Consider the following 26499-nt stretch of genomic DNA (forward strand, 5'->3'; position numbering starts at 1 on the left):
GAGAAATCGGCAAGTCGAGAGGAAGGAAGGAGGATTGGAGAGCACAATGGAGACCCGGGAGAGTTTTAGAGAGAGAGAAATCCAAACCCTAGGAGAGAGAGAGAGAGAGAGAAAAAAAATATTTTTCTAAAAAAATGAGCTTACACCTATTTATAGGTAAGTTGGTTCGGAGGAAAGAAATCGTCGACAGTTGGTTTTCTGAAACCGTAGACGATTTGGCCACTTACCAAACCAATTTTTTTTTCTCAAAAACCTCTCGGTAGTTGAAACCGTCGACGATTTTCTTGAGATTTCCAAAATTGTCGACTGTGTTTCTAAGTTCTTTGAAACCATTGATAGTTTGGCCTATACCAAACCCATTTCTTTCTTTCCTCTTCTTTTTATTTATTTTTCTTTTCTTTTGTAGGTTTGGGTTCCTACATAACCATTTTGGCAACTAAGCGATAGTGGTTGAGTAAGCAATCATTTGACAAAGATCGCATCTTGAAAATCACCTAGTTGTTATAGAAATTAAGTAGAGGATCATGATTATGAGCCACGAATATCACCTTTTTGGCTAATGACACAATTAATGTACTCCTCAAATGCATGATTTGTCATGGACAACACAAGAAAAAAAAAGTAGAATTTTCCATGCATGGATTGCCTAAGAAAAGAAAGGTATGACCTTTTTTATTAGTTAAAACTTCATGATTTATGACTTCTTATTGTAAGCATTATAAGTAACTAAATAGAGCAGTCATAGGGGGCATTAATTGTGTCATCCTTGTGCAACTCCTAAAGATGTGATGGTGATCGTTTAGCTAAAATAGTCACCTCAAAGAAAAAAGGTTGCCTAGGGAAGATAAATCATGTGTCGCATAGTCACCCAAGCGAGTAAGTATTGGAGAATTGTCAAGAAAAAACATAAGTCAAACACTACAAGAGTGGCACAAATTGCCTAAGGAACAAAATGGTTATCATACAAGCAACAGAAAACATGGAGTCATCAGGTGACAATAGTCACATAAGTTATCAGGGGATGATGGTCACTTAAGTCAGCAGATGAAAGTCCCTATCATTAAGTGACAAGGCAACTAAACAATGGGAAAACATGTCAACTATAAAAAATTAGACCTTTAACATTATAAAATGATCCCAATTAATGGTTAAGTTTTAAATGTTTTATAAACTTCCTTTGTTATTAGAATTTGTTATTTTAAATTTATACTTGTAATCATAAAATTAATGTAGTTTTGACCCTAGAAGGGTATAAATACATGTAATAATTATTATAAGAGGATCTCCAACTTAACTCAACAAACATCATGCAATAAACCAATGCTAAATAGGCCCCAGAGCCTTTTGTCCCTCTTATCTCTTTATCTCTTTCTTTCTCACTTGCTCTCCCTTTAGTCTCTTCCCTCTTTATCTCTCCTCACGTCTTCTAATTTATGTCTTTCAACTTCCTCTTTTCTCCTTTATTCCACGATTTCTACAATTTTGTTTGCTATCGCTAGCTATCCTTGTACTTTTTATGAGAGTTGACATAACAAGTCCATTCACAACAGATCCACCATCTACTCATCTAAATGCACACCATGCATCCCTTAAAAGGTGTTTGATTTTTTATCAAACACCTAGGTAGATGTTCTTCAATCCTATTGCTGCTAGCAAGAAAGTTGCAAGGACTCCCTTGCTATTCTGTAGATAGACGAGATGTTTGACTGTCTATATGACAACTATCACACTGTGTAAGCAACAAGAAAACACGGTCATTCCACTTAGGAAGATTTTATTCATGACCAAAAAATGGTATATAACATGCGAAGGAAATGGTTGCCGACTATTCTTTGGAAATTTGCAAAAGTGAATGACTTACATCAAGGTCAAACCCAACTCGGTTCACCCGATTGCTACTAGCAAGATACTAAAGCATGTATCTCAATGTAATTTGTGAAGGTTGATTTCTCACTTATATGTACTGCATGAAACATGTTTATTTTGAAAGCATTCAACTGACGTTCAAATTGAGCAAGTATTAAGGACGCACACCATCGATGGTTGGGTTGCCTCAGGCTAATGAAAACTTAGTTCATTATATAAAATGCATGGAGTTGGAGGAAGGGGCGACGGTGAAATTTGCTACAAAACTGACATTTAAAAAGTTGGTCTTAGGTGACAATGGACATGGTTGGACTAACTGGGTCTCATAATAATCAACTTTTCTAAAGTCAGTCAAGCTTTTAATCGAGGCTTTTAAAAAGTCAATGATGCTTTAATACAATTCTATATGTATTTACTGCACCATCGCATGATTGTGTTTTTAAAATAAAAAATATTTTTATAAAAATCTCCAAACTATATAGCAGCTGATTTTGTATCATGGATTTGATAGGCAGATTAGGATAAGTTAGCATTAGGACTCCAGTGGATCCTCATTGCCAATTCAACCTTCTGTCTGAGAACATCTGTTTATATGACTTTTTAATTAATTTAATTATTCGATACCAATATTAAAATATTTGAGCTTGTATGTATACTAATACATAGATATGGATCTTTTATTCATATATATTCCCACTATAATGTAAGTACTGTCTAACCACAAGCTTAGATTAAAGTTGAATGGGTCACAATCATATAAATTCAAACTAATAAATGGCCGTTCGAATTATCCATTTAAAACATATAATTTATTTATTTTAATTTTTTTTTTTTAAAATTCCTATGTAATAGTCAAGTCCAATTCAGTGGGCAAATTAGGTAAAGCCGGTCTAAGAACATGGCTTTCCTGTACCTAGGCACTCTTTGAAGATATGAAATAGTCAAGTCATCAATAGCCTCTGAACGTGATGCACAAGTCCACTCAAGCACGTTCAGATCAACAACGTACCCTACGCACGAATGGTTCAGATCAACCTTTCATCCCAGGGATTGAGCTTCTAGAGATCGACCGCGGAGGAGGCCTTATTCTTGAGGTAGTGAACGACGAGCTCTTCGTCGGTGGGGTGGAATCGAAATCTCGATGGGAGCTGCGGCTGCTGCGACCCCGTTGACGAGTCCGTGCTCTCCATTATTCGATTAACACCTCCATGGCTCCACCGGTGTTGATTCCGAATGAAAGGTTTCTGTCTCCCTTGTCTCTATTCAAATTTGAGATTCGATGGTGATCAGAGACGGAGAGCGAGCGAAGGAAGAAGACGAAGAAGAAGAAAACAGACTAGAGCAGGTGCCGAAAATGTTAATTCATGATGGCGTTCTTCGATTTGCCGCCGGCGGGTTTCTCCATCGGCGAATTCCCCATTAACGCCACAAGCTTCGCGAAATTATTGAACTTCTTCTTCCTCGATCCCTGTCTCCATCTCTCTGCCTCTCTCTGTATATATATGTCATACAATGGTACAACCAAGTTTGCTGCCATGGTCGTGACGGCCATCCTCCTTGGTCACGCGTGCAAATACAGAGTTGTCGGAATCGAACGGTCCGAACCCACAGTTGAAAAGTTAAACCTCCGTAATTTGAACGACAAAACCCATTTTAGCAGCGAAACCCTTGGGCCTTGAAATTAGAACCGAACTGATAGGGTGGCAAAACGGGTCACACGTCGAATGACCCGATCCAAACCCGCGTATAAACGAACAGCTCACGAATTGACCGTTTATAAACCAATTGACTTGCATAAACTTGAACCCATTTTAAACGGAATCCGTTTTGCATCCAGATATATGGGGCATGCCACCTAGTTAAAGTTGATTCTAACAATAATGCTACTGTTGAAATTGTCATATAAGCTTCGGATAACCCAATTGGAGAGAGAGAGAGAGAGAGAGAGAGAGAGAGAGAGAGAACGGTAGCTCTTTTGGATTTCAAGACTTTAAATAATGATTAGTTGATTTCTTAATGTATCATTTCGGGAAATGATATGAAAATATTCACAAAGGGTAAATAATGATTAGTTGATTTCTTAATATAACATTTCGGGAAATGATATGAAAATATTCACAAAGGATATTAATGCAAATATAGAAATATGTAACCAAAAAGTTAAATTTTTTTTTTTTATTACTAAGCACTGACTATTACTTTAAAAAAAAACACATTTTTATAAGTGATTACAAACAATCTTAACTAAACTATCAAGTAAATTTGAAGAAAAACACAAGATCCAAATATTGAAAAATACATAACAATCTTTAAAATTGATAAACCTAGCTAGCATTAGAAGCATGGATATGATCAGTCTTAAAAAGAAATAAAATAAGAAAAATAAAAAAAAATTACAATTAACTCACGAGAAAATGTGAAAAATTAACAAAATTGAGAATGGCGTCTTACCCTAACCAAGGATCATAGAGAACGATTTATCCCCAAATGAATGGAAAATCCCAAAAATCAAGCAAATGGTGGCTGCAGCCATGGTAGAAACATCTCACCTAGCTGATCTTTGCACAACAACTCAAGAGGATGGCTTCCTGCATCACATCACATACGACATGGGCATATCTTGTTACCGTTAGAACTGCACCCTGTCTGCTTGAAATCTCCATTCTGAAACCCTGTCCATCCTGCCAAAGAGCAAAACCAAATTTGCATTTGAGTACATTTCTTTTTTCCTCATCAATGTCCTACTCTTAATTTGTCTACATGGAGTTCTCTCTTTTCTTTTTTCACCTTCTCATAGTTGTCGTTGATGATATAAAAATTTTCTCGGGTATGAATTATGCAAGAAATTATTGATTCATTCGCCATGATTAAAGCTCCTTACATAAATTGGGTGAAATCATAAAGGGGTGCCGGAGACAGGTGATAGATGGGTTCTCCTCGATAAAGGAGGCTTGTCCATCATGTGTCTCATACTTGGACAACAAAATTCTGAGATAAGTAAGAAAATAGGAAGAAGTGTTGAGAATTCCATTTGTGAGCTTATCTCACATTGGAAAATTAGAATGAATGATGGGAGCTTTTATATGGTTGGGTTCAAGACCCAATAGGTTTAAACTTTTGGATCAAGTTAGTGTTCACTCATATGTATCAAGCCTCCCTATGGACTTCTCTGATCCTAACAAGAAGGAAGTAAGGGAGTTGGACCTAGCAAAATGGATGTTGGCACCATGCCAACGACTCCATGTGCATCCATCAAGATAACCTTATAACTAAATTAGACCGTAAATATTGTATTAAAACAAGTAAATGCCCTTTTTAATTTCATTTCTTACTCATTTGAACAATATAACTATTAATTTTTCTTCAGTATATAGTTTTAAAAAAGTGTTGATGGATATAGCTTTTGGTATTTTGAAAAAGCATAATAAAGTTAAATGGAAGAAAAATAACTTTAAAAGCATCAAAGAAAATTATTTTTAAAATCATAATCGTATTTTTCTAAACAAATAAAACTAACAATCTGGAACAAACGAAAGAAAAGAAAAGAGCTTCTTTTTTTTTTTTTTTTCTATGTTGTTTGAATAATTGAAAAGAAAAGAAAGAATTCAATACTATTTTGTTAAATTTACCTTCTTTTTTTTAACTACGATGGTGTGTTTTTTTTTTTTTTTTCTGTATTTTAAAAATGCACAACATATAGTTAAATCTCTTTGGTTTCCAAATCTCTCTAATTTTTTAAAATATGACAAAGACTACTATAAAAGTGTTCGGAAACAAAGGTTTATGAAATTTAGAAGAAATTTAGAATAATTTTATATTATGTTTTGTGTATGTCTACACAGTTTCAAATCTTAACTTGAAATTTAATACTTCAAAATACACAATAAAAGAATTTAGTTTTCCATTAATTTTTTTCACCCTCTTTGTTTATTTTATAAAATACAACCAAAAGAGTGATTTTGAAAGAAAGAAAATCACCCAATCTAAAATAAGCGTGAACAATTTAAAATAATTCAAGTGCATAATTAATGGATTAAAACCGATCAAGGATTTTTCCATAAGAAAAAAATTACTTTTTCAGTTTCCTTTCTCTCCTGTTTGAATATCATTAAGAACTAAAATATATTTAAGCATTTATTCCTGGATTTGTTATATATATATATATATATATATATATATATATATATATATATATATATATATATATATTTATAAGAGGAGCCAGGAGATCAGACATGCACACATACCAGAACACAATGAAAATTCAAGCCCATGAATTGTCGAAGGCGGCGGAGGTGATGGCCTGCGAGAACTCTTGGAAGTTGATCCGGCCATCACCGTCGGTGTCCGCCTCTCTTATCATCCCCGTCAGCTCCTCCGCCGTGAGGGCGTGGCCGAGCTTCGCCATGGAGTGCGCCAGCTCCGCCGCCGTGATGTATCCGTTGCCGTCGCGGTCGAACATCTGGAACAGCTTCTGCAGCTGCTCCTCAGTGTAGGGGGACTTCGCCGGGAGCAGCTCCGGTGCCACCAGTGCCACAAACTCGGAGAACTCGACGATGCCGTTGCTGTTCTTGTCGGCCTTCTGAATTAGAGCTTCGAGCTGTTCCGCACTCGGCTTCAGCCCCAGCGATCGCAGGAGCGATCCGAGCTCCAATTGCGTGAGGCTCCCGTCGTTGTTCCGATCGAATGATCGGAATATCTCCCGGAGTTCGGCCAGTTGCTCGTCGTCTAATTTTACCGGTTCTTTGCCACTCATGTGATCAGCTACTTCTATTCCTCTCTCACTCTCAAATGAATTGATCCAATTCGAAATCTATAATTTGCCTCAATTAAAACCCTATGTTTGCAAATCAATCAGAACACATCCCTTCTTCCTCTCTCGATCAATTCTTTCCACTCCTAGCACAACCGATTCAAGAACATGCCGATCACGAAAAAGAAGGATCGATAGAACGCAATTCGTCTTCGAACATCGAACTAGAGTTCTTTTTTTCTTCCCTTCTGACGGATCTGTAGAACTCAGATTGTGTTCTCTTTCTTTGATCCCCCAACTGTGATCCTGATTTGCCGGCGGCTCACGGACATACGAGGGAACATCAAATCAAGGAGGGGGAATGGACACAGATTTTTATTTGTCCGCAGATGAAGAACACGTAGTGCAGAAATTCTCTCTCTTGGATAGCTGATCTTGAATTGATTAGGCCATTTAAAACAAAAATAATGACAATTTATTACATATAATAAATGATGGCGAGTTGTCAACTACGTAGAGAAAACGAAGAAAGAGTTGGTGACCATGACGATCATCATGACGTTGTTATAAAATTGGAAGAGGCTGTAAGCTTGAAATTTTCTCGAGAAAACTTTCAAGCGGGAAAATAGGCGGGAGTTCCGTGGACAAAAGCACGTCTTCCTTGCTAGAGTCGCCCGGGACTGGCCGACTCTGTCAAACTGTTTTTAGGCTTCTGCTCCCATCCTTCCAGGAAAATTGAGACGACACGTGTCACGTGGATGCTGAAGACGCGTTATTCTCGTTAATTAATGATACAACTTTGGAATTATATACAATTAAAGTAATGATAAGTCTCAATCATTTTAACACAAACATGGCTGAACAAAAGGAGGATAAGGTTAGTTGCAAGTTTGGTGGCACATTTTTGTTACATTTCTTAGGTTGGTTAGGAGATATGTGTTGTATATAACCTTAGTTGTTTGTTAAAATCCATTATGGTGATGAATTATTCCTAACAATAGATAGATTAGAGAAAGAGATTGAAAGCAAAAGAAAAATTTCTTCTTAAAACTGAGAGAAGTTGTGATGTGAGGTGGTAAGCTTTATGAAAAATCAGCCTCAGTTTAACAACAGCAGCAGCAATAGAAGTATATTTGGTGCAGCAGCAGCAGCCTAACAATTCTATTCGTATAGCAGCAACAAAAAGAAAACTGATTGTATTTTTTATTGTTAGTTAGTTAATTTTTCTTTTACCAGATTCAATTTCATTCGTTAAGCTGAATGCATATATATATACATTTTTGTATTGTTATTTGATTCATTGAATGAAATCAGTATTTTTTTCTTCATCAAGATTAATTTCTTATATGGTATCAAAGCAAAGTTCTCCATTGTTATCTTCTTCGATTTTTTTTTTCCTTTTCAGTTACTGTGTTCTACAAGCTTCTTCAATGGTGGAAACAGCAGCTAATACTTTCAACATAGAGACTTCATCTTCTTTACAAGATTCTTATAACATTGGTGATCTTCTATTCTTGCATCCTGGAGCAATTCTCACTTCTCAACCATCGATTGGGGGAGAAAATTATCCTACCTAGGCAAGATCAGTGAGGAAATCTCTAATTGCCAAAAACAAGTTAGGATTTATTGATGGATCTTTAACCATTTCTTCACCATTGGTGATTCTCCAAATGCTATTTAAGCATGGATTCGTGTTGATAATATGGTAGGTACATGGATCATTAATTCTGTTTCACCAAAGCTTCAAGGTAGTATTATCTGTAGAAATACTGCTTTAGAAATCTTGACTGATCTTCGAGACACTTTCGGTCAAGGAAATGGGACCAAGATTTTCAATATTCAGAAGCAAATTGCTGAGATTCATCAGGGAGAGCTGTGACTCACTAATTATTTCACTCAGCTCAAGATTTTGTGGGATCAATTACAGAATTTGAATCCATTTCCTCAGTGAACTTGTGGTCAGTGCGTGTGTGGGATTAATCAAAACTTACAGAATCTTCAAGCTAAGGAGTCCACTATGAAATTTCTCATGGGAGTGAATGATGTTTTCTCTCAAGTAAGAACTCAAATTTTATTAATGGATCCTTTGCCTTCTGTCAATAAGGTGCATTCTTTGTTCATTCAAGAAGAAATGCATAGGTCTGTGCATAATGTTGTTAGAGTTGAATCCATTGCTCCGGCAACCAAGAATTCCAGAATCAATTTTAAAGGCAAACAAAGACCCTTATGCACTCACTGTGGAAAATTAGGTCATACCATCGACAAATGCTATAAGCTGCATGGTTTTCCACCAAGTTTCAAGTTCAAGAACAATAGATATGCCACTGCTCATCAAGTTTCATCTAATATTGATCTCATTCAAAAGAATAATTATGTTGGATTTACTGATTCTACTTCATCACAATCTATTTCTCAAGCTCCAGCTTTCACTCATGATCAATATCAACAACTTTTGACATTAATTGGTTCTTGTTCTACTTCACAATTGCCTAAAGATCTAGAACTTCATGCTGCTAATGCTGTGACTTGTCCATCAAATGTTGTTGCAGGTAATTGCAAGCATTCTGTTTTTTCTGCTAAAGCTGTTAACAGAAAAACATATGATCTTCATACATGGGTTATTGATACTGGTGCAAGTGATCATATAGTGTGTTCCATTCAATTGTTAACTTCTTATACTGAGGTCTCACATACTACGGTGAAGATGCCTAATGGAGAAGCAGCTGTTGTTACACACATTGGCAACATTCAACTTTCTTCCCACATAATTCTTCATAATGTTCTTTGTGTACCTTCTTTTGATTTTAATCTTTTATCAGTTAGTGCATTAACCAAATCTCAACCTATATGTTTTGTTTTACTATCACTATTCTGTTTTCTACAGGACCTTACATGTTGGAACACGATTGGAATGGGCAAAATGCATGATGGTTTGTACTTATTACAAGCCTCGAGTCTTTCTCAAGCCAATGCATTTTTTTCTAAGCAGAATCTTAAGGCATTCTCTACTACTTGTTCTTCTTCTCTTTCTTCAAATGTAATTTCCCTTTGGCATTCAAGACTTGGACATCCTTCTGATGTAAAGTTCATTCTTTGAGCAGTGTTCTGCCTTTTCTTAAGGATTGTTGTAATAAAACTTGTACTGTTTGTCCTTTGGCAAAACAGAAGAGAATTCCTTTTCCTTTCAATAATAATAAATGTGCTTATCCTTTTGATCTTGTTCATACGGATGTTTGGGGTCCTTTTTCAGTTTCAACCTCTAATGGTCATAGATATTTTCTCACTATTGTTGATGATGCTTCTAGAGCAACTTAGGTTTTCTTACTAAAAAATAAATCTGAAGTTAGATCCCTTATTGAATCTTTCTATAACATGATTCTCACTCAATTTGGTACTAAGATCAAATCCATCAGATCAGATAATGCCTGCTTGTCATTTTATTTTGTTCATCATTGTCCAATTCCCAAGCGTAGGAAAATTCCATTGTCAAGCATAGTAAATCTTGGAGTCCCAAGGTCATTTCCACAGGGATTCAATTGGTAAGTTTAAGAGTTCATACGTCACAAATTAATTCAGAGTGAGAGGTGTGGGGATTGATTTTAATGAATACAACTGTCACTTGATTATAACAATTTAATTAAAGGGTTAGGCTTTAGATTTCATCCTAATCTCATCATTGGCAATCAAATCTCATCTTTATAACTCAACCAACATCAATATACCTATTGAACTTGATCGAAAAATATTTCGCTTGAAATGCATAGGTTTGACAAAAATTGTTGAATAATGTCAAATGAAAATATTTTAGCAAACTTTTAGAATGTAAGAACAAAAAGCATTAGTTGTATCAAGATTTAACTTGTCTACAATCAATCAAGAAGTTTACAAAACCAAAAATTTTTAGAAAAAGATCATTGAACATTAACCAATCTTAAACATAAAATACTTGAAGATTGAGATGAGAATTACCAATAATAGGATGTAGGACTCCACCCTTAGCCTAACTTAAAATTTAGTTGGCCATTAGAATGAAAAGAAGAAATACTTAAATTAAAAACTTCCGAATGTTTACAAGGAAATGAGAGAGAGAATACAAGAGAATGAGGTAGCTCCCCTAAGGCTAACACAAGCCTCTTATTTATAGGTTGAAAAACTACTACTTCCACTCCAAAACCTAACACAATTTATTAGTTATACTCCTATACCTACCACAAACACCTTCACCTACCAAAAACACCTTCACCTACCAAAATGCTAGTTGCACTCCTTGTGTTGTTGAAATTTATTGTTTAATCTCGTCACCTTTCTTCTAACTCAAGTTTGGACAACTAAACATTGTAATTTGGACTTTCTTGTGAAATGCAAATTTGTAGGGCTTGAAGTCTTCTTTGAAATGCGACCAAGTTTGCATAAATTGGACAACCGAGTCAAAAGTTATGACCGATTTACCAAAACTACGCAAAACTGCTACATTACTTCAATTGACCCGATTAAAGCACTATTGGATGTTATTCAATTCTTCCAAACATCCTCCCTCACTTCACAAATTAGTACTTTTAATCCTTAAAGTCTTTGCAGCCAATCCATACTCCACCCGAGGGCTAATCAATTATTTATTGCAATTTACCTACAAATCAAAAAAATTACACAATAAGTTCTATATGCATATTATGTAGATGATTTACTTATTTCTGTGCACTAAGATAGCGTATAAATGTTTATAAATATGCAATATTATGTACTAATCAATGCCTCAGAATTTTGTTTTAATAATTTCTACAAATCCAAAGGAATTATTCATCAATCGAGTTGTGCTTACACCCCGCAACAAAATTTAGTTGTAGAAAGAAAGCATCAACACATACTTGCTACTGCTAGAGCATTACAAATTCAGTCAAATGTTCCTCTATCTTTTTTGGGTGATTGTGTCTTCACTGTAGTCTATTTAATAAATAGACTTCCATCTCCTTTTCTAAATCATAAAACACCTTTTGAACTTCTATTTCACAAACCTCCGTCTTATTCACATCTTAGGATTTTTGGTTGTTTGTGTTATGCTACCAATCTCAGTTCTCATAAACATAAATTTACCCCTAGAGCCAGAAGGTGTGTTTTTCTAGGATATCCCTTCAATGTCAAGGGTTATAAACTCTTTGATCTTGATTCTCATACATTCTTTTTATCTAGAGATGTTGTTTCTCATGAGTGAAAAATTTTTTTTTTTTGCTTCAAATAATTATTTTACACGTGACAATCTCATTCCTCTACCTATTTTTCCTTCTATTCTGTACTCTGAGTCTCCACTTATCTCTTCTCCTCTTTTATCTCCTTCTAATGAAACCATTGTTCACATTCATCGAGACCTTGATGACAATACTCATGATTCTCCTGATACACATGGTATTTCTAATACATCTAACTAGCCTATTGTTCTTAGAAGATCTACCAAGCATACTAAACCACCATCTTATCTTGAGGCTTATCATTGTAATCAAGTAAAATTAGCTCCTACTTCAAAATTTTCCTTACATGATTCAAGTACTTCTCATTCCATTCAATCTTATTTGTCTTACAGTAATCTGTATCCTTCATATAAATTTTTTTATTGTGCCATTTCTTCCATTTCTGAACCCATTTTTTATCATCAAGCTGCTGGTAATCCTAAGTGGCAGGCTGCCATGGATGCTGAGATTTCAGCTTTGGAAGCTAATAATACTTGGACCATAACTTCCTTGCCACCCGGTAAAAAGCCCACTGGTTGTAAATGGGTATAGAAAATGAAATACAATTCAGATGGTTCAGTTGAGAGGTATAAAGCCAGGCTGGTTGCTAAAGGTTTTACCCAAAAGGAAGGACTCGATTATATTGACACTTTCTCACCAGTTGCTAAGATGGTCTCTGTCAAAACTATACTTGTTGTGGCTGCTGTGAAAGGCTGGTTTCTCGGCCAACTTGATGTCAATAATGCATTTCTTCATGGAGATTTGAATGAAGAAGTTTACATGTCTTTTCCACCAGGTTTTCACAGCAAGGGGGAGCAATATCAGATTGTTCACAGCCAGGGGGAGCAGCAGACTCACTTGGTTTGTAAGCTCAATAAATCACTCTATGGGCTTAAACAGGCTTCTAGAATGTGGTTTTCTAAGTTCTCAAATGCCTTAATAGATCCTAGCTTTGTTCAATCCAAGGTTGATTATTCTTTATTCACTAGGCAACAAGGAGATTCATTTATTGTGTTGCTAGTGTATGTTGATGATGATCTCATAGCAAGCAATGATCAAAAGGGAGTTGAAGATTTTAAAATATTGTTAGATCAGAAGTTCAAGTTGAAAGATTTAGGGAGTTTGCGGTATTTTCTTGGTTTGGAGGTAGCAAGAACAACTAAGGGAATTTTCTTGTATCAAAGAAAGTATGCTCTAGAAATTTTGGAAGATGCTGACTTACTAGGATGCAAACCTGTCAAAGTTCCTATGGATCCTACTTTAAAACTTAGCAAACATGAAGGTGATGTGCTAAATGATCCAAGTCAATATAGAAGATTGGTTGGCAGATTGTTATACTTAACTATTACTAGGCCTAACATCACATTTGCTGTTCACAAGCTCAGTCAGTTCATGGCACAACCTAGAAATCCTCATTATGCAGCTGCTCTTAAGGTACTTCATTATATAAAAAATGAACTAGGGAAAGGGGTATCTTTTTCTGCAAAATCAGAACTACTTGTCAAAGGATTCAATGATGCAGATTGGGCATCATGCTCAGACACAAGACGATCTGTTACAGGATTTTGTATATTTCTTGGTGATTCATTGATTTCTTGGAAATCAAAGAAACAAGCTACTGTGTCAAGATCTTCAGCTGAGGCAGAGTATAGAGCTATGGCTGTAGCAACTTGTGAAATTATGTGGATTCTTTATTTGCTAAAGGATTTGCAGATTAGACATGATAGAGAAGCAGTATTGTTTTGTGATAGTCAATCAGCTTTGCATATAGGATCCAATCCAATTTTTCATGAAAGGACCAAACATATAGAGGTTGATTGTCATATTGTCAGGGACAAGGTCTTGGCCAAAGTAATTAAACTGAATCATGTGAGAACTCATTGTCAATTGATAGATTTATTAACCAAGGCATTGGGTTCTAAATAGTTTTCAGAGTTGTTATCCAAGATGGGACTAATTAACATTTGTTCTTCATCAACCCATCTTGAGGGGGAGTAAAAAAACAAGCCTCAGTTTAACAACAACAGCAGCAATAGAAGTATATCTGGTGCAGCAACAACAGCTTAACAATTCTATTCATATAGCAGCAACAAAAAGAAAACTAATTGTATTTTTTATTGTTAGTTAGTTAATTTTTCTTTTACCAGATTCAGCTTCATTCGTTAAGTTGAATGTATATGTATACATTTTTGTATTGTTATTTGATTCATTGAATGAAATCAGTTTTTTTTTTCTTCATCAAGATTGATTTCTTATAAGCTTGTAATCTCAAAACTAATTGTATTCTTCAATAAAGGTTCTTTTGTCTGGTTCTCATCGTGGATGTAGGCCACATTGGCTGAACCACGTAAATATGTGTTTTCTTCTTTTAATTATTTCAAACAGTTAAATCCTTTTCTTTGTTTATTCAATTCTGCAAGATTTACTTCAATTTGGTATCAATTTTGGTTTTACATAACAAATCTGATTTTTTAACAATTGGTATCAGAACTTAATCACGATGAGGACAGCCAAATAAGATGTAGAGAAGTTCACGGGAAAAAATGACTTTAGTTTGTGGAGGCTAAAGATGCGGACTTTGTTGGTTCAACAAGGTGTTCAGGATACTTCTTGATGAAAAGAACATGCCCAATTCTCTATTTGACAAGGAGAAGGCTGAGATATTGCAAAAGGCTCACAGTGTCATCATACTTTCTCTTGGTGATAAAGTACTGAGAGAAGTGGCTAAAGAGAAGTTAGCAACAGCACTTTGGCTCAAGCTTGAAAGCATGTACATGAGAAAGTCCTTGGCCACTTGACAGTACAAGAAAACCTAGCTCTACACCTTCAAAATGGCTCCAGGTACGTTTGTGGATGATCATCTTGCTGAGTTTCACAAGATAGTCTTGGATCTTGAAAACATAGACATAACAATAAGTGATGAGGATCAAGCCATTTTGCTGTTGAGTTCTTTAGACACCTTCTATGCTAACCTAAAAGAAACCATGATGTATGATAAAGAGAGCTTGACTTTATAAGAAGTCCAATCAATTCTACATTCTAGAGAGCAACAAAAAAAAGGGGGGAGTTAAAGAATGAAGTTGGAGAGGGTTTGAATGTAAGAGGTAGAACGGAAAAACGTGAAAACAAGAACAAGAACAACAAAGGGAGGTCGAAGTCCAAAGGAAAAAGGTTAAAGTGCTTTAACTGTCACAAGGAGGGACATTTTAAGAGAAATTGTCCTGAAAAGAAGCAGCATGTGGGGAAGAAACCAATTGATGAAGGTGATGCAGTAGTTGTATTGGATGGGTATGACAGTGTCAAGTTATTAAATGTGTCTGATATTGATTCAAAAAAGGAATAGATACTAGACTCAAGATGCTTATTTCATAAGTGTCCAACAAAGTCCTGGTTTGAAACTTTTAAAGAAACTGATGGGGGTTATGTCCTACTTGGCAACAACAAGTCCTGTAAAGTACTTGGCATCGGGTTAGTAAGAATAAGGATGTTCGATGGTGTGGATAGGCCGCTCCAAGAAGTCAGGCACATACCTGAACTTAAAAGGAATCTTATCTCCCTAACTATGCTTACTCAAGCTGGTTGTACCTTCAAGTCAGATTCTGAGGCTTTGAAGATAGCTAAGGGATCGATAACTGTGATGAAAGGAGTGGTCAAGAATAGACTGTATACTCTCATTGGGAGTGTTGAGAATTCCACTTGTGAGTTTGTACCCACATTGGAAAATTTGAGTGGATGATGAGTGCTTATATACATGGTTGAGCCCAAGACCCAATATGCTTAAGCTTTTGGGTCAAGTTGGTGCTCATCCATGTGTATCAGCCCACCTATGGACTCCTCCGGTCCTAACAAGTGGTATCAGAGCCGATGGTTCATAACTCTGGGTGAGCGACGTCGTAAAAAGTCGAGACGTGAAGTTAATTCTCTTGATGTGCTAACAGTTGGAAGACCAAGTGTGTGGCTGAGGCCAATAAGGATCATCTAGGCTACCGATGGATCCGAATAGGGTCAAGATGTAAGAGGTAGGATTGGTTCGAAAGCACGTAGAATGCAATTCGACGCACGTAAGGTGCCAGTGGTAAGGCCCACTTGAGCAACTGTTGGAAAATTGGGCTTACTCCCAGAAGGGAGACGATTTCTATCCAAGGGGGAGCAATTGGAACTCACAAGTGAGGGGGAGATTGTTGAGAATTCCACTTGTGAGTTTGTCCCACATTGGAAAATTTGAGTGGATGATAGGTATTTGTATACATGGTTGGGCCCAAGACCCAATAGGCTTAAGATTTTGGGTCAAGTTGGTGCTCACCCATGCATATCAAGCCCACTCATGGGCTCCTCTGGTCCTAACAGGGAGAACTATTATTGGAGAAGCATCACCTGTTAAAAATGTTATTGATGATGCTGTCAAGCTATGGCATATGAGACTCGGGCATATCAGTCAAAGGGGGATCCAAGAACTGGAAAAACAAGGGCTGCTGGGCATAGAAAAGTTGATTGAGTTACCTTTCTATGAGCATTGCATTTATGGAAAACCAACCAGAGTTAGTTTTGGGAATGCTAATCATAAAAATTAGCAAACCTTGGACTTCATTCAGACTTGTGGGGGCCTGCAAGGGTAACGTCTCATGGAGGAGCTAACTACTTCCTAACTTTAATTGATGACTTCTCAAGGAAGGTGGATCTACTTCCTTAAGAATAAGAGTGACACCTTTTCCAAGTTCAAAGAGAGGAAGACTCTAGTTGAAAATTAGTTGGGCAAGAAAGTAAAGACACTGAGAACTGATAATGGTTTGGAGTATTTGTCTAATGAATTTAACAAGGTCTCTCAAGAAGAGGGTATAACTAGGCACAGAACAGTAAAGCACACACCTCAACAAAATGGGTTGGCCGAACGTATGAATAGAACCATTTTGGAGAGGGTTAGGTGTATGTTGTAACAACCTGCTATTTAAATAGGTTTTATATATACTATAACATTTGCATGCTCTGATACTACACTAGATTGAACCCAATCATCAACCTAAGCAGCAAGAAACAGAAATCAAATAATTATAACCATACGTAGTTATATACAATACCAGAGTGTTAATTTGTTTCCCAAAATATACTTGTACAACTGTTCCCCAAGATACCCTCAACTGGGCTGGGGCTATACAAAAATACTCCAAAAACATACTCACTATCTACTGATAGGACAGTACAGCAGCCCCTTTATCTGTGAGCCTGGTCTGCTCGCCTACCTAGGTCACCGGAAAAATGTTAAATTAATTGGGATGAGCCAACGCTCAGTAAGACGAAATATACTATTGCAAGTGTATGGCAAATGAGTTACAATACTATGAAAATCTATCACTATATAGTCATGTATCACTGAATCTGTAAAGTACAATACCGGTAATATAAATCTTCATCCTTTACAAGTTGCTTAACATTTCTGTACCTTAGGTTTCTACTCAAAATACTGCTAATATACATATATATATATATATATTTTTTTTTTTTTTCTGTTTCTGTAAAAACTGTATAAACATAGTAATAACTGTAAACTTCCCTGTGGATAACTATGTGTCATGATTTAACCCCTCATGACAGGGTTGTGTAGCTAGTAGGCGGGATTTACCCTGCCTGGCCAACCAAGAATAAATCACTATACTCCACAGTCTGATCAGCCCTCCTCAACCCATATCTAATGGGGAGCATGTCCACTCGTGGGATCTATACGATCAACCTTTATACCACGTATTATCTGAATAGGTAGTTGCACTCTATAAACTGTATGTAGCTACGGTACCGTACTCTGTAAACTGTATGGTCTAACAGGGTCTAATACTATATAATACATCTCTATATATATCATTATCTATTTTACCATGATTTTGTAATAACTGTATAAACCATGTCGCTATAGAAAATTGTATCTATATCAACTGTATTTCTGTAATAAACTGTAAAATTATATGTCATGGTACTATAAACTGTATTTGTATCAATTATATAATCATGGTATTCTGTAATTACTATAAAACATAACCACTGTCTGTATATTCTGTAAAACATAACACAAGAAAATATTGTAAAACATATTTCTGTACTATATCTATATTCTCAAGCCACACAGTACTTTTAAAACATATTAATCATATTTGATAAACTGTATAAATCTATACTTTAAACAATACTCTGGTGGAACATTTATAATTCTATACTGAAAATATACTCAAATAACCTAGCATAACATATTTACCTTACCTGTTTCTTGCTAAAAATCCCTTATTATAACGGGTCCAACACCCGCAGGGTTCTCCACTCAACACCCTCAAAAGCATAATCTCATAACAAAACATCGTTATTTCTACGTTTATAGCATTTCCTACAACTGCTCAAAAGTTAAATTCTGAATAAAAGGTCTTATCCTAGATTTGGGATGAATTCCAACTTCGTTCCACTGACGATCCAGCGACCCTCGAAAGTTATCTTGCAGAGAACTCTGCTAGGAGTGTCGTGGTGGCCTCAGATCGTCGATCCGGCGACTGAGGGGGCTGAAATCGAAGAAAGAAGGAGGAGGAGCCATAGAGGAGAGAGAGAGAGAGAGAGAGAGAGAGAGAGAGAGAGAGAGAGAGAGAGAGAGAGAGTTTCAGCTGAAATTTCTGTGTAAAAATCGGAGTTAAACACTATTAAAACTGCGGCCTTCGTCAATGAGCCACATCATCTCGTCGACGAGTCTTTCAGTAATTTCATCGACAAACCTTACTTCCTCGTTGATGAATTTTAGATGACCTAAAACCCCTCTCGGTATTTTCTTATCGACGATGCTCGCCCTCGTCAACGAGGTCCTGCTGTACCATCGTCGACGAATCCCCTGTATTCATCGACGAGACCTTGATAAATTTATTGGGGTATTTTCAAAAAGTACGATGTTGTCGACGAACGCTTCGTGTTCATCGATGAAGTCTACTACCTCCTTCTGTTCCTGTTTCCATTTTCCTCCATCTTTATTATTAAAATACTATTATTATTATTTTATTTTTTTCGGGTCGTTACATTCTCCTCCCCTTATAAAAATTCCGTCCTCAAAATTTACTATCTGTATCTTTATCTATACACTCCATCATTCAATAAAGGAAAATGGTCTACTTATTTTATTATTTGCCCTCACTTATGGCGGAGGAATACCGTGGTTACATGGGAAGTTCTGCGAGATTACAACCATAAAAGAAAATTCTCCCAAAATTGAAATACTACCTATCCTATACACTACATTACAATTCCACTATGCTAAACAAAATAAAATTACTATTACTTTAATTATACATCACTGCTATGACCCACTAAACAGGTGGGGATATTTCTATCCAATCTTACTTTCAAGCTCCCATGAAACTTCTTCTATTGCGTGATTCCTCCATAGGACTTTTACCAACTGTATCTTTTTATTGCGCAATTCCTGTTCTTTCCTATCTAGGATCTGTATTGGAGCTTTTTCATATGCTAAAGCCTTACTGACTTCCAGTTTCGCATGACTGATGATATGGAAAGGATCTGTGACGTATTTCCTTAACATAGAAACATGAAATACGCCATGCACTCGAAATAGAGATGACGGTAAAGCTAGTCGATAGACTACTGACCCAATCTTCTCAAGTATCTCAAATGGGTCAATAAACCTAGGGCTCAACTTACCCTTCTTCCCAAACCTCAAAGATCCCCTTTAGTGGAGTTATTCTCAAAAATACATGATCACCCACTTCAAATTTCAGTTCTCGGGGGCGAGTATCCGCGTAGTTTTTCTGCCGACTCTACACTGCACTGATCCTGTCTTGAATAAGTCAAACTTTATCGTACGCCTGCTGTACTATTTCTAGCCCCACAACTGGCCTCTCACCCAACTTACTCCAGTATAAAGGGGAACGACACTTCCTACCATAAAGTGCCTCATAAGGAGTCATACCTATGCTTGCCTAATAGCTATTATTGTAAGCAAATTCCACCAATGACATATACTGAGTCCAACTACCCCCAAAATCTAAAACACACGCTCGCAATATATCCTCGAGTACCTGAATGGTCTTCTCTGTCTGACCGTCAATCTGAGGATGGAAAGAAGTGCTGAATGCTAACTGAGTCCCCAATGCCTCCTGTAAGCTCCTCCAGAACCGTGATGTAAAACGTGGATCACGGTCCGAGACTATGGATACCAACACTCCATGGGATTGAACAATCTCCTATATGTAAATCTTTACTAACTTGTTCATAGGGTAGCTAATCTTAATAGGCAGAAAGTGCACTGTCTTTATCAACCTATCAATTATTACCCATATGACATTTTGACCATGCGGCGCCGATAGTAGCCCCATAACAAAATTCATGTATACGTGATCCCACTTCCATTCAGGAATGAAAAGTGGTTGCAATTGACCAATCGGCCTCTGGTGCTCAACTTTAACCTGCTGGCACGTCAAACACTGTTGTACAAACTCTACTATTTCCCTTTTCATGCTACTCCACCAGAAATATTCCCGCAGATCCCTATATATTTTCATATTATCAAGATGAACAATGTATAGAGATCTGTGTGCCTCTTCTAGAATCGTCCTCCTGATACTGTCATCTGCAGGCATACACAATCTGGTGCGAAATCTTAAATCTTCATTGTTAGAAATGCTGAATTCTTTCCCCTGACCATCCTGTATTCTAGCTATCACTTCTGTCAATTCTGGATCATCATTCTGATCAGTTTTAATTCTTTCATAAAGTGTAGGTTGTACAACCAAACTGGCAATAAGCGCCTGAGGATCATCTTCCACTAACTCCACATCGAGTCTTTCTAAGTCCATCTGAATAGGATGTTGAACTATCGCTGCTAGCTATGCTGTGTCTCCTGATTTACGGCTCAAAGCATCAGCCACCACATTTGCTTTACTTGATTAGTAACTGATGGTACAGTCGTAATCCTTAATAAGCTCCAACCACCTCTTCTGTCGCATGTTCAACTCTTTTTGTGTGAAGAAATACTTTAGGCTCTTGTGATCCGAAAATATTTCACACCCTCACCATATTAAGTAATGTCTCCAGATCTTTAGTGCGTGCACCACTGCAGATAATTCCAGATCGTGAGTAGGATAGTTCTTTTCATATTCTTTCAACTGTCTGGACGCATATGCTACCACCCTACCATATAGCATCAGTACACAACCGAACCCTTTCAAAGACGCGTCACTGTAGATAACATAACCATCACCTCCCGATGAAATCGTCAGTACTGGTGTAGTGACGATCCGTTGCTTTAATTCCTCAAAACTCTGCTCGCATTTTTATCCCACACAAATCTGACACTTTTCCTAGTCAATCGTGTGAGTGGTCCTAACAAAGCCGAAAACCCCTCAACAAAACGATAGTAATAACCTGCCAGTCCTAAGAAACTCCTAACTTCCTGCACATTCCTTGGTCTGGCCCAAATTACCACCACATCGATCTTGTTGGGATCCACTGAAATACCGACCCCTGAGATTAGGTGGCCCAAAAATGTTACCTTCTCAAGTCAGAACACACACTTACTAAACTTGGCATAGAGCTTCTCCTCTCTAGGTGTCTGGAGCACCTGCCTCAAATGCACCTCATGATTCTCAAAACTCCTCGAGTACACCAGTATATCATCAATGAAAACTACTACAAACTGATCTAAATACTAGTGGAAAACTCCGTTCATCAAGTCCATGAACACAGTAGGGGCATTCGTCAGACCAAATAGCATAACGAGGAACTTGTAGTACCCATACCTGATCTTGAAGGCTATCTTTGCGACATCCTCTGCTTTTACTCTCACTTGATGATACCCTGATCTGATGTCAATCTTAGAATATACTCGTGTACCCTGGAGCTGAGTAAAACAAATCGTTGATACGGGATAAAGGATATTTATTCTTAATAGTAACCTTGTTTATCTTCCTATAATCAATACACATCCTCATGGACCCGTCTTTCTTCTTTACAAACAATACTGGAGCTCCCCACGACGACACACTGGGTCATATAAACCCCTTGTCCAGCAAGTCTTGCAACTATTCCTTTAATTCTCTCGATTCAGCTGGAACCATACGATAGGGAATCTTAGAAATCGGCGCAGTCTCTAGAGGTAAATCTATAGGAAAATTCACCTCGTGCACAGGAGGCAATCTAGGTAACTCCTTTGGAAAAACATCTAGAAATTCTCGTACTACTTGGGTACTATCAATCTTCAATTCGTTTTCAGATACTTCTTTCACAAATGCTATAAACCCCTGACCTTCGTCCAAGAGTAACTCACTCGCCTACACAGCTGACACCAGCTGCGATGGAACATGTACCCGCGAACCAACGAATCTGAATTCCTACTCTCCAGGGGGTCTGAAAATTACTTCTTTCTTATGACAGTCAATACTGGCATGATTGGAAGCCAACAAGTCCATACCCAGTATTATATCAAACCCACACATATCAAATACAATCAAGTCAGCTGGTAACACTTTCCCCTGAATTTCTATCGGATAGCCTCTAAGTACCCTCTGACATCTGATCACTTACCCTGATGGTGTAGCTACTGACAGCGCTATATCTAATGATTGGGTATCACTCTCAGATAATTTAACATAGGATGTAGAGACAAAAGAATGAGTGGCACATGAATCAAATAAGACAATAACGGAATGAAATAAAACAGTAAATGTACCTGTCACCATATCCATAGCAGCCTCTGCATCACTCGGTGTTAGAGCATATACTCTCGCTGGGGCCATATTCTTCTACTGGCCACCACAAGGCGCCTAATATTCTCCCCGAGCTTCCTGATATCCTCCCCGATAAGGCCTGGGAGCTGAGACTGAGTCTGGCGGACCTAAGCATGCACACGCCATGTGGCTGAGTCTCCCACATCGATAGCATACATTGCTCCTTACCCGGTACTTCCCCGGATGACGTCTCCCACACGTCTAACATACTGGGACGATCGGCGCACTCTGATTTCCCCGAGGTCCCGCTATCTGCCTCTAGTCTCCCCTATCGCGATCTCCTCTTCATGGACCCCTACTAGAGCCAGCCTGAAAACCCTGAGGCGCAGATCTCTTCCTCTAACTCTGAGCTGCTACACCCCTTTGTATACCACTCTCAATAACTACAGCTCTATCTACAACCTCCGTAAATATCTGAGCTCTAAAGCCAATCACCTACTCAAACAAATTCTGCTTTAATCCCTCCTTAAAATTCCTTACCTTTTTCTCTTCATCAAGTACTAAATGTGGAGTAAAACGCGACAACTCGATAAATCGAGTCGCATGCTAGGATATAGTCATCTGCCCCTACACCATATGCATAAACTCTACTGCTTTCGCACTCCGTATGATAGTAGGGAAATACCGCTCGAAGAACAGCTCCTTGAATCGGTCCCATGTCACTAGAACTGGAACCGGCCTCTGTTTCTCTATCAGTCGCGCTGCTCTCCACCAGCGCTTCGCCTCCCTTGTCAACTTAAATGCTGCAAATGCTACCTTTTGCTCATCCGAACATGGTAGCACCGCCAATGTCTCTTTGATATCCTAGACCCAATTCTCAGCTACAATCGGGTCATCTCCTCTAGTAAAAGATGGGGACTTCATCCACGTGAACTGCTCGATTAAACAGCTATGCTCCTCAGAACTCCTAGACATCTCAGCCATCACCTGCTGAGTGACGCTACGCAATACAACATTTGTATCTCCTCCACCTATGCTGGAAGGTCCCGGCCTATCCTCCCCAGCATTCGTGTCACTGCTTCCTAGGTCCATCCTGAAAACAAGAAACACACTTAAGCACTTTATTTCCTATACGGACCTATCATGTACCAATTCAAAATTAATTACCTTTCCTGACCTTAATTCAATATTCAGTTCTATCACCTAGACACACGACTCAGCAATAGTTTACTATGATTTTCCTGAAATCGTCACCCTAAGAAAAACACAGAAACCACTATGGAAATCCTATATCCAGACAACAGAACAATCCTCAAATCCTTTTCTTATACTCTGGTATTACTCCTGCTGCACTCTAAAGTCTACAGAACCTAACAACCTAGGCTCTAATACCAAATTATAACAACCTGCTATTTAAATATTTTTTTTCTTTTTTATATATATACTATAACATTTAGCATGCTCTGATACCACACTGGATTGAACTCAATCATCAACCTAAGCAGTAAGAAGTAGAAATCAAATAAACATAACCATACGTAATTATATATAATACTAGAGTGTTAATTTGTTTCCCAAAATATACTTGTACAACTGTTCCCTAAGATACCCGAAACTAGGTTGGGGCTATACAAAAATACTCTAAAAACATACTCACTATCTATTGACAGGGCAGTACAGTAGCCCCTCTATTTGTGAGCCTAGTCTGCTCGCCTAGTTGGGTTACCTGAAAAATGTTAAATTAATTAGGATGAGCCAATGCTCAGTAAGAAGAAATATGATATTGCTAGTGTGTGGCAAATAGGTTACAATACTATGAAAATCTATCACTATATAGTCATGTATCACTGAATCTGTAAAGTACATTACCGGTAATATAAATCTTCATCCTTTACCTATTGCTTAACATTTCTGTACTTTAGGTTTCTACTCAAAATATTACTAATATACATATATATATTTTCTATTTCTGTAAAAACTGTATAAACATAATAATAACTGTAAACTTCCCTATGGATAACCGTGTATCATTATTTAACCCTTCATGACAAGGTTGTGCGGCCCGTAGGCGAGATTTACCATGTCTGCCCAATCAGGAATAAATCACTATACTCCATAATCTGATCAGCCCTCCTCAACCCATATCTGATTGGGAACATGTCCATTCGTGGCATCTATGCGATCGAACTTTATATCACGTATTATCTGAATAGGTGGTTGCACTCTATAAACCGTATGTAGCTACGGTACCGTGCTCTGTATGTAACGACCTCAAATTCCTTAATATAAAATGTAACATGATGTATAGAAAAGTCAATCCGAACCCATGGGTAACGAGGACACTTGTCAATCATAGCGAAAACTTAAGCAGCAGCAAGTATAAAATCTCAATCATCCAACCATAAAATATAGTATCAGAGTTTACTGCATCATCAAAATACTATATTTATATACATCCTCCAAAAATATCAAAATAACATTAGGATCATATAACAAAAATCCCCTGATCCTAGATCAGCGCTTACCCTTCTAGTAGGGAAGCTCAACTCACTCAACGACGGCTTTGACCCGCTGGTCTCTCAGGGTTTCTTGAAAATCATTTAATGTTCAAGGATGAGACACTTCTCAATAAGGGAAAATAAACTAAATACATCTATGTGGCAGCATGAACATTTAAGGCAATTATACATATACAGTACATTTCATATTTCTATAAACGTTCATCATATCGTACTGAATAATCACATGCTTTCATATTTGCTAATAAGTCATATCGTACATAAAACATATGTTATAACTAATAATACTGAAAACATACCTAGGATGAATAGTTAGCTAATGTCATGTATTACCCCCCATGACTGGTTGTGCAACCCGAAGGCGGGACCCGACAATGGCTAGCCGACCACTGCCGAGTCAAATATGTCTGTAAGTACGATGGGCCCTCCACACCCTAGTCCGGACTGTTAGGTGGATGTCCACACTCTACTGAAAGCCACATCGACTATTCATCTCCCACCCCCTCGTGGGGTGGTTAGCACTAATCTGATCATAAATATCTTATCTATAAGCTACGGTACCGTACTCCTGAGCTAAACTAAAGTAACATCCGGGTTTTGATAACATATAATACATGACAATATAACATCTTTCATAATTTCATAAATAAGGCCTCATGCCGGACATTTCATAAATATGGCATCGTGCCGATCGTCTCACAAATACGGCCTCGCACCAAAATCATACATAAATAAGGTCTCGCTCCGAAATCATACATAACTACAACATCGCGCCAAAATCATACATAAACACGACCTCGCGCCGAAATCATTTCATATATGGATATCATTATGAAAATAATCAATTCATCATGTTTATTCAACATCATAATGTACTGTATTCTTTTATAATTTCTCAAAACATATTTCATTCATATCATTGTCATTTCATGATATTTTTCCACGTAAAATAATATTCATGCCACATATTTACTGTATAAAATCATACATTGTATTCTAAAACCAAAGTTTTTGACATCTCATACATATATACATTTCAACATAGTAGTAATATTTTTCTCAAACGTGCATTCCTTCGTAATCTATAGATATAATACATGTTTTTCAGAAAATAATTTTTCTCATAAATAATAATAATTTGCATAAAAATAACTACTTTAGTTTATTCCCTTACCTAACTACTGAGAAAAGTCTCTATAAACTTTAGTCTCACACCCATAGGGCTTCCTAATCAATACCTTGAAAATAAAAACTCCCAATATTAAACTTCATTATTTTCACGTGTTTATCATTTTCGATAATTACCGCAAAACCAAATTTAGCTTAAAAAGTCTTACCTCAACTCAGGGATGAATTCCAACTTGCTTTTACCAACGATCCTTTTCGGCAGATTTGGAAAGAACTTCCCTAGGAGCGTCGTGGTGGCTTCAAATTGTCAA

At 37.2% G+C, this 26499-nt stretch overlaps 2 protein-coding genes across 4 annotated transcripts in view; both read right to left on the reverse strand.

The window, feature by feature from the left end:
- Nucleotides 1–2653: 2653 nt before the first annotated feature.
- Nucleotides 2654–7314, reverse strand: LOC131164886 (probable calcium-binding protein CML18). The gene is made up of 2 exons (XM_058122419.1): nt 6114–7314; nt 2654–4547 (listed from the first exon to the last, which is right to left on the reverse strand). The coding sequence occupies exon 1, from the start codon at nt 6620–6622 to the stop codon at nt 6131–6133; it is 492 nt and encodes a 163-aa protein (XP_057978402.1). The 5' UTR covers nt 6623–7314; the 3' UTR covers nt 2654–4547; nt 6114–6130.
- Nucleotides 4012–26499, reverse strand: part of LOC131164885 (plastid lipid-associated protein 3, chloroplastic) — a 43152-nt gene continuing 20664 nt past the window's right edge. The window contains exon 4 of one of the 3 annotated variants that reach the window (XM_058122415.1): nt 4012–4547. The gene's annotated coding sequence lies outside the window, so the exon portion shown is untranslated. Of the gene's footprint in view, nt 4548–16884; nt 17079–26499 lie in introns of those variants that run through there. The other 2 variants (XM_058122418.1, XM_058122416.1) reach the window with 2 other exon arrangements.

This window comes from Malania oleifera, chromosome 9 (assembly GCF_029873635.1).
Source record: "Malania oleifera isolate guangnan ecotype guangnan chromosome 9, ASM2987363v1, whole genome shotgun sequence".
In the NCBI taxonomy this organism is placed as follows: domain Eukaryota; kingdom Viridiplantae; phylum Streptophyta; class Magnoliopsida; order Santalales; family Ximeniaceae; genus Malania; species Malania oleifera.

What these genes read in the sequence shown, in the direction of transcription:
- LOC131164886 (XM_058122419.1), bottom strand. Translation starts at nt 6,622, where the DNA reads ATGAGTGGCAAAGAACCGGTAAAATTAGACGACGAGCAACTGGCCGAA.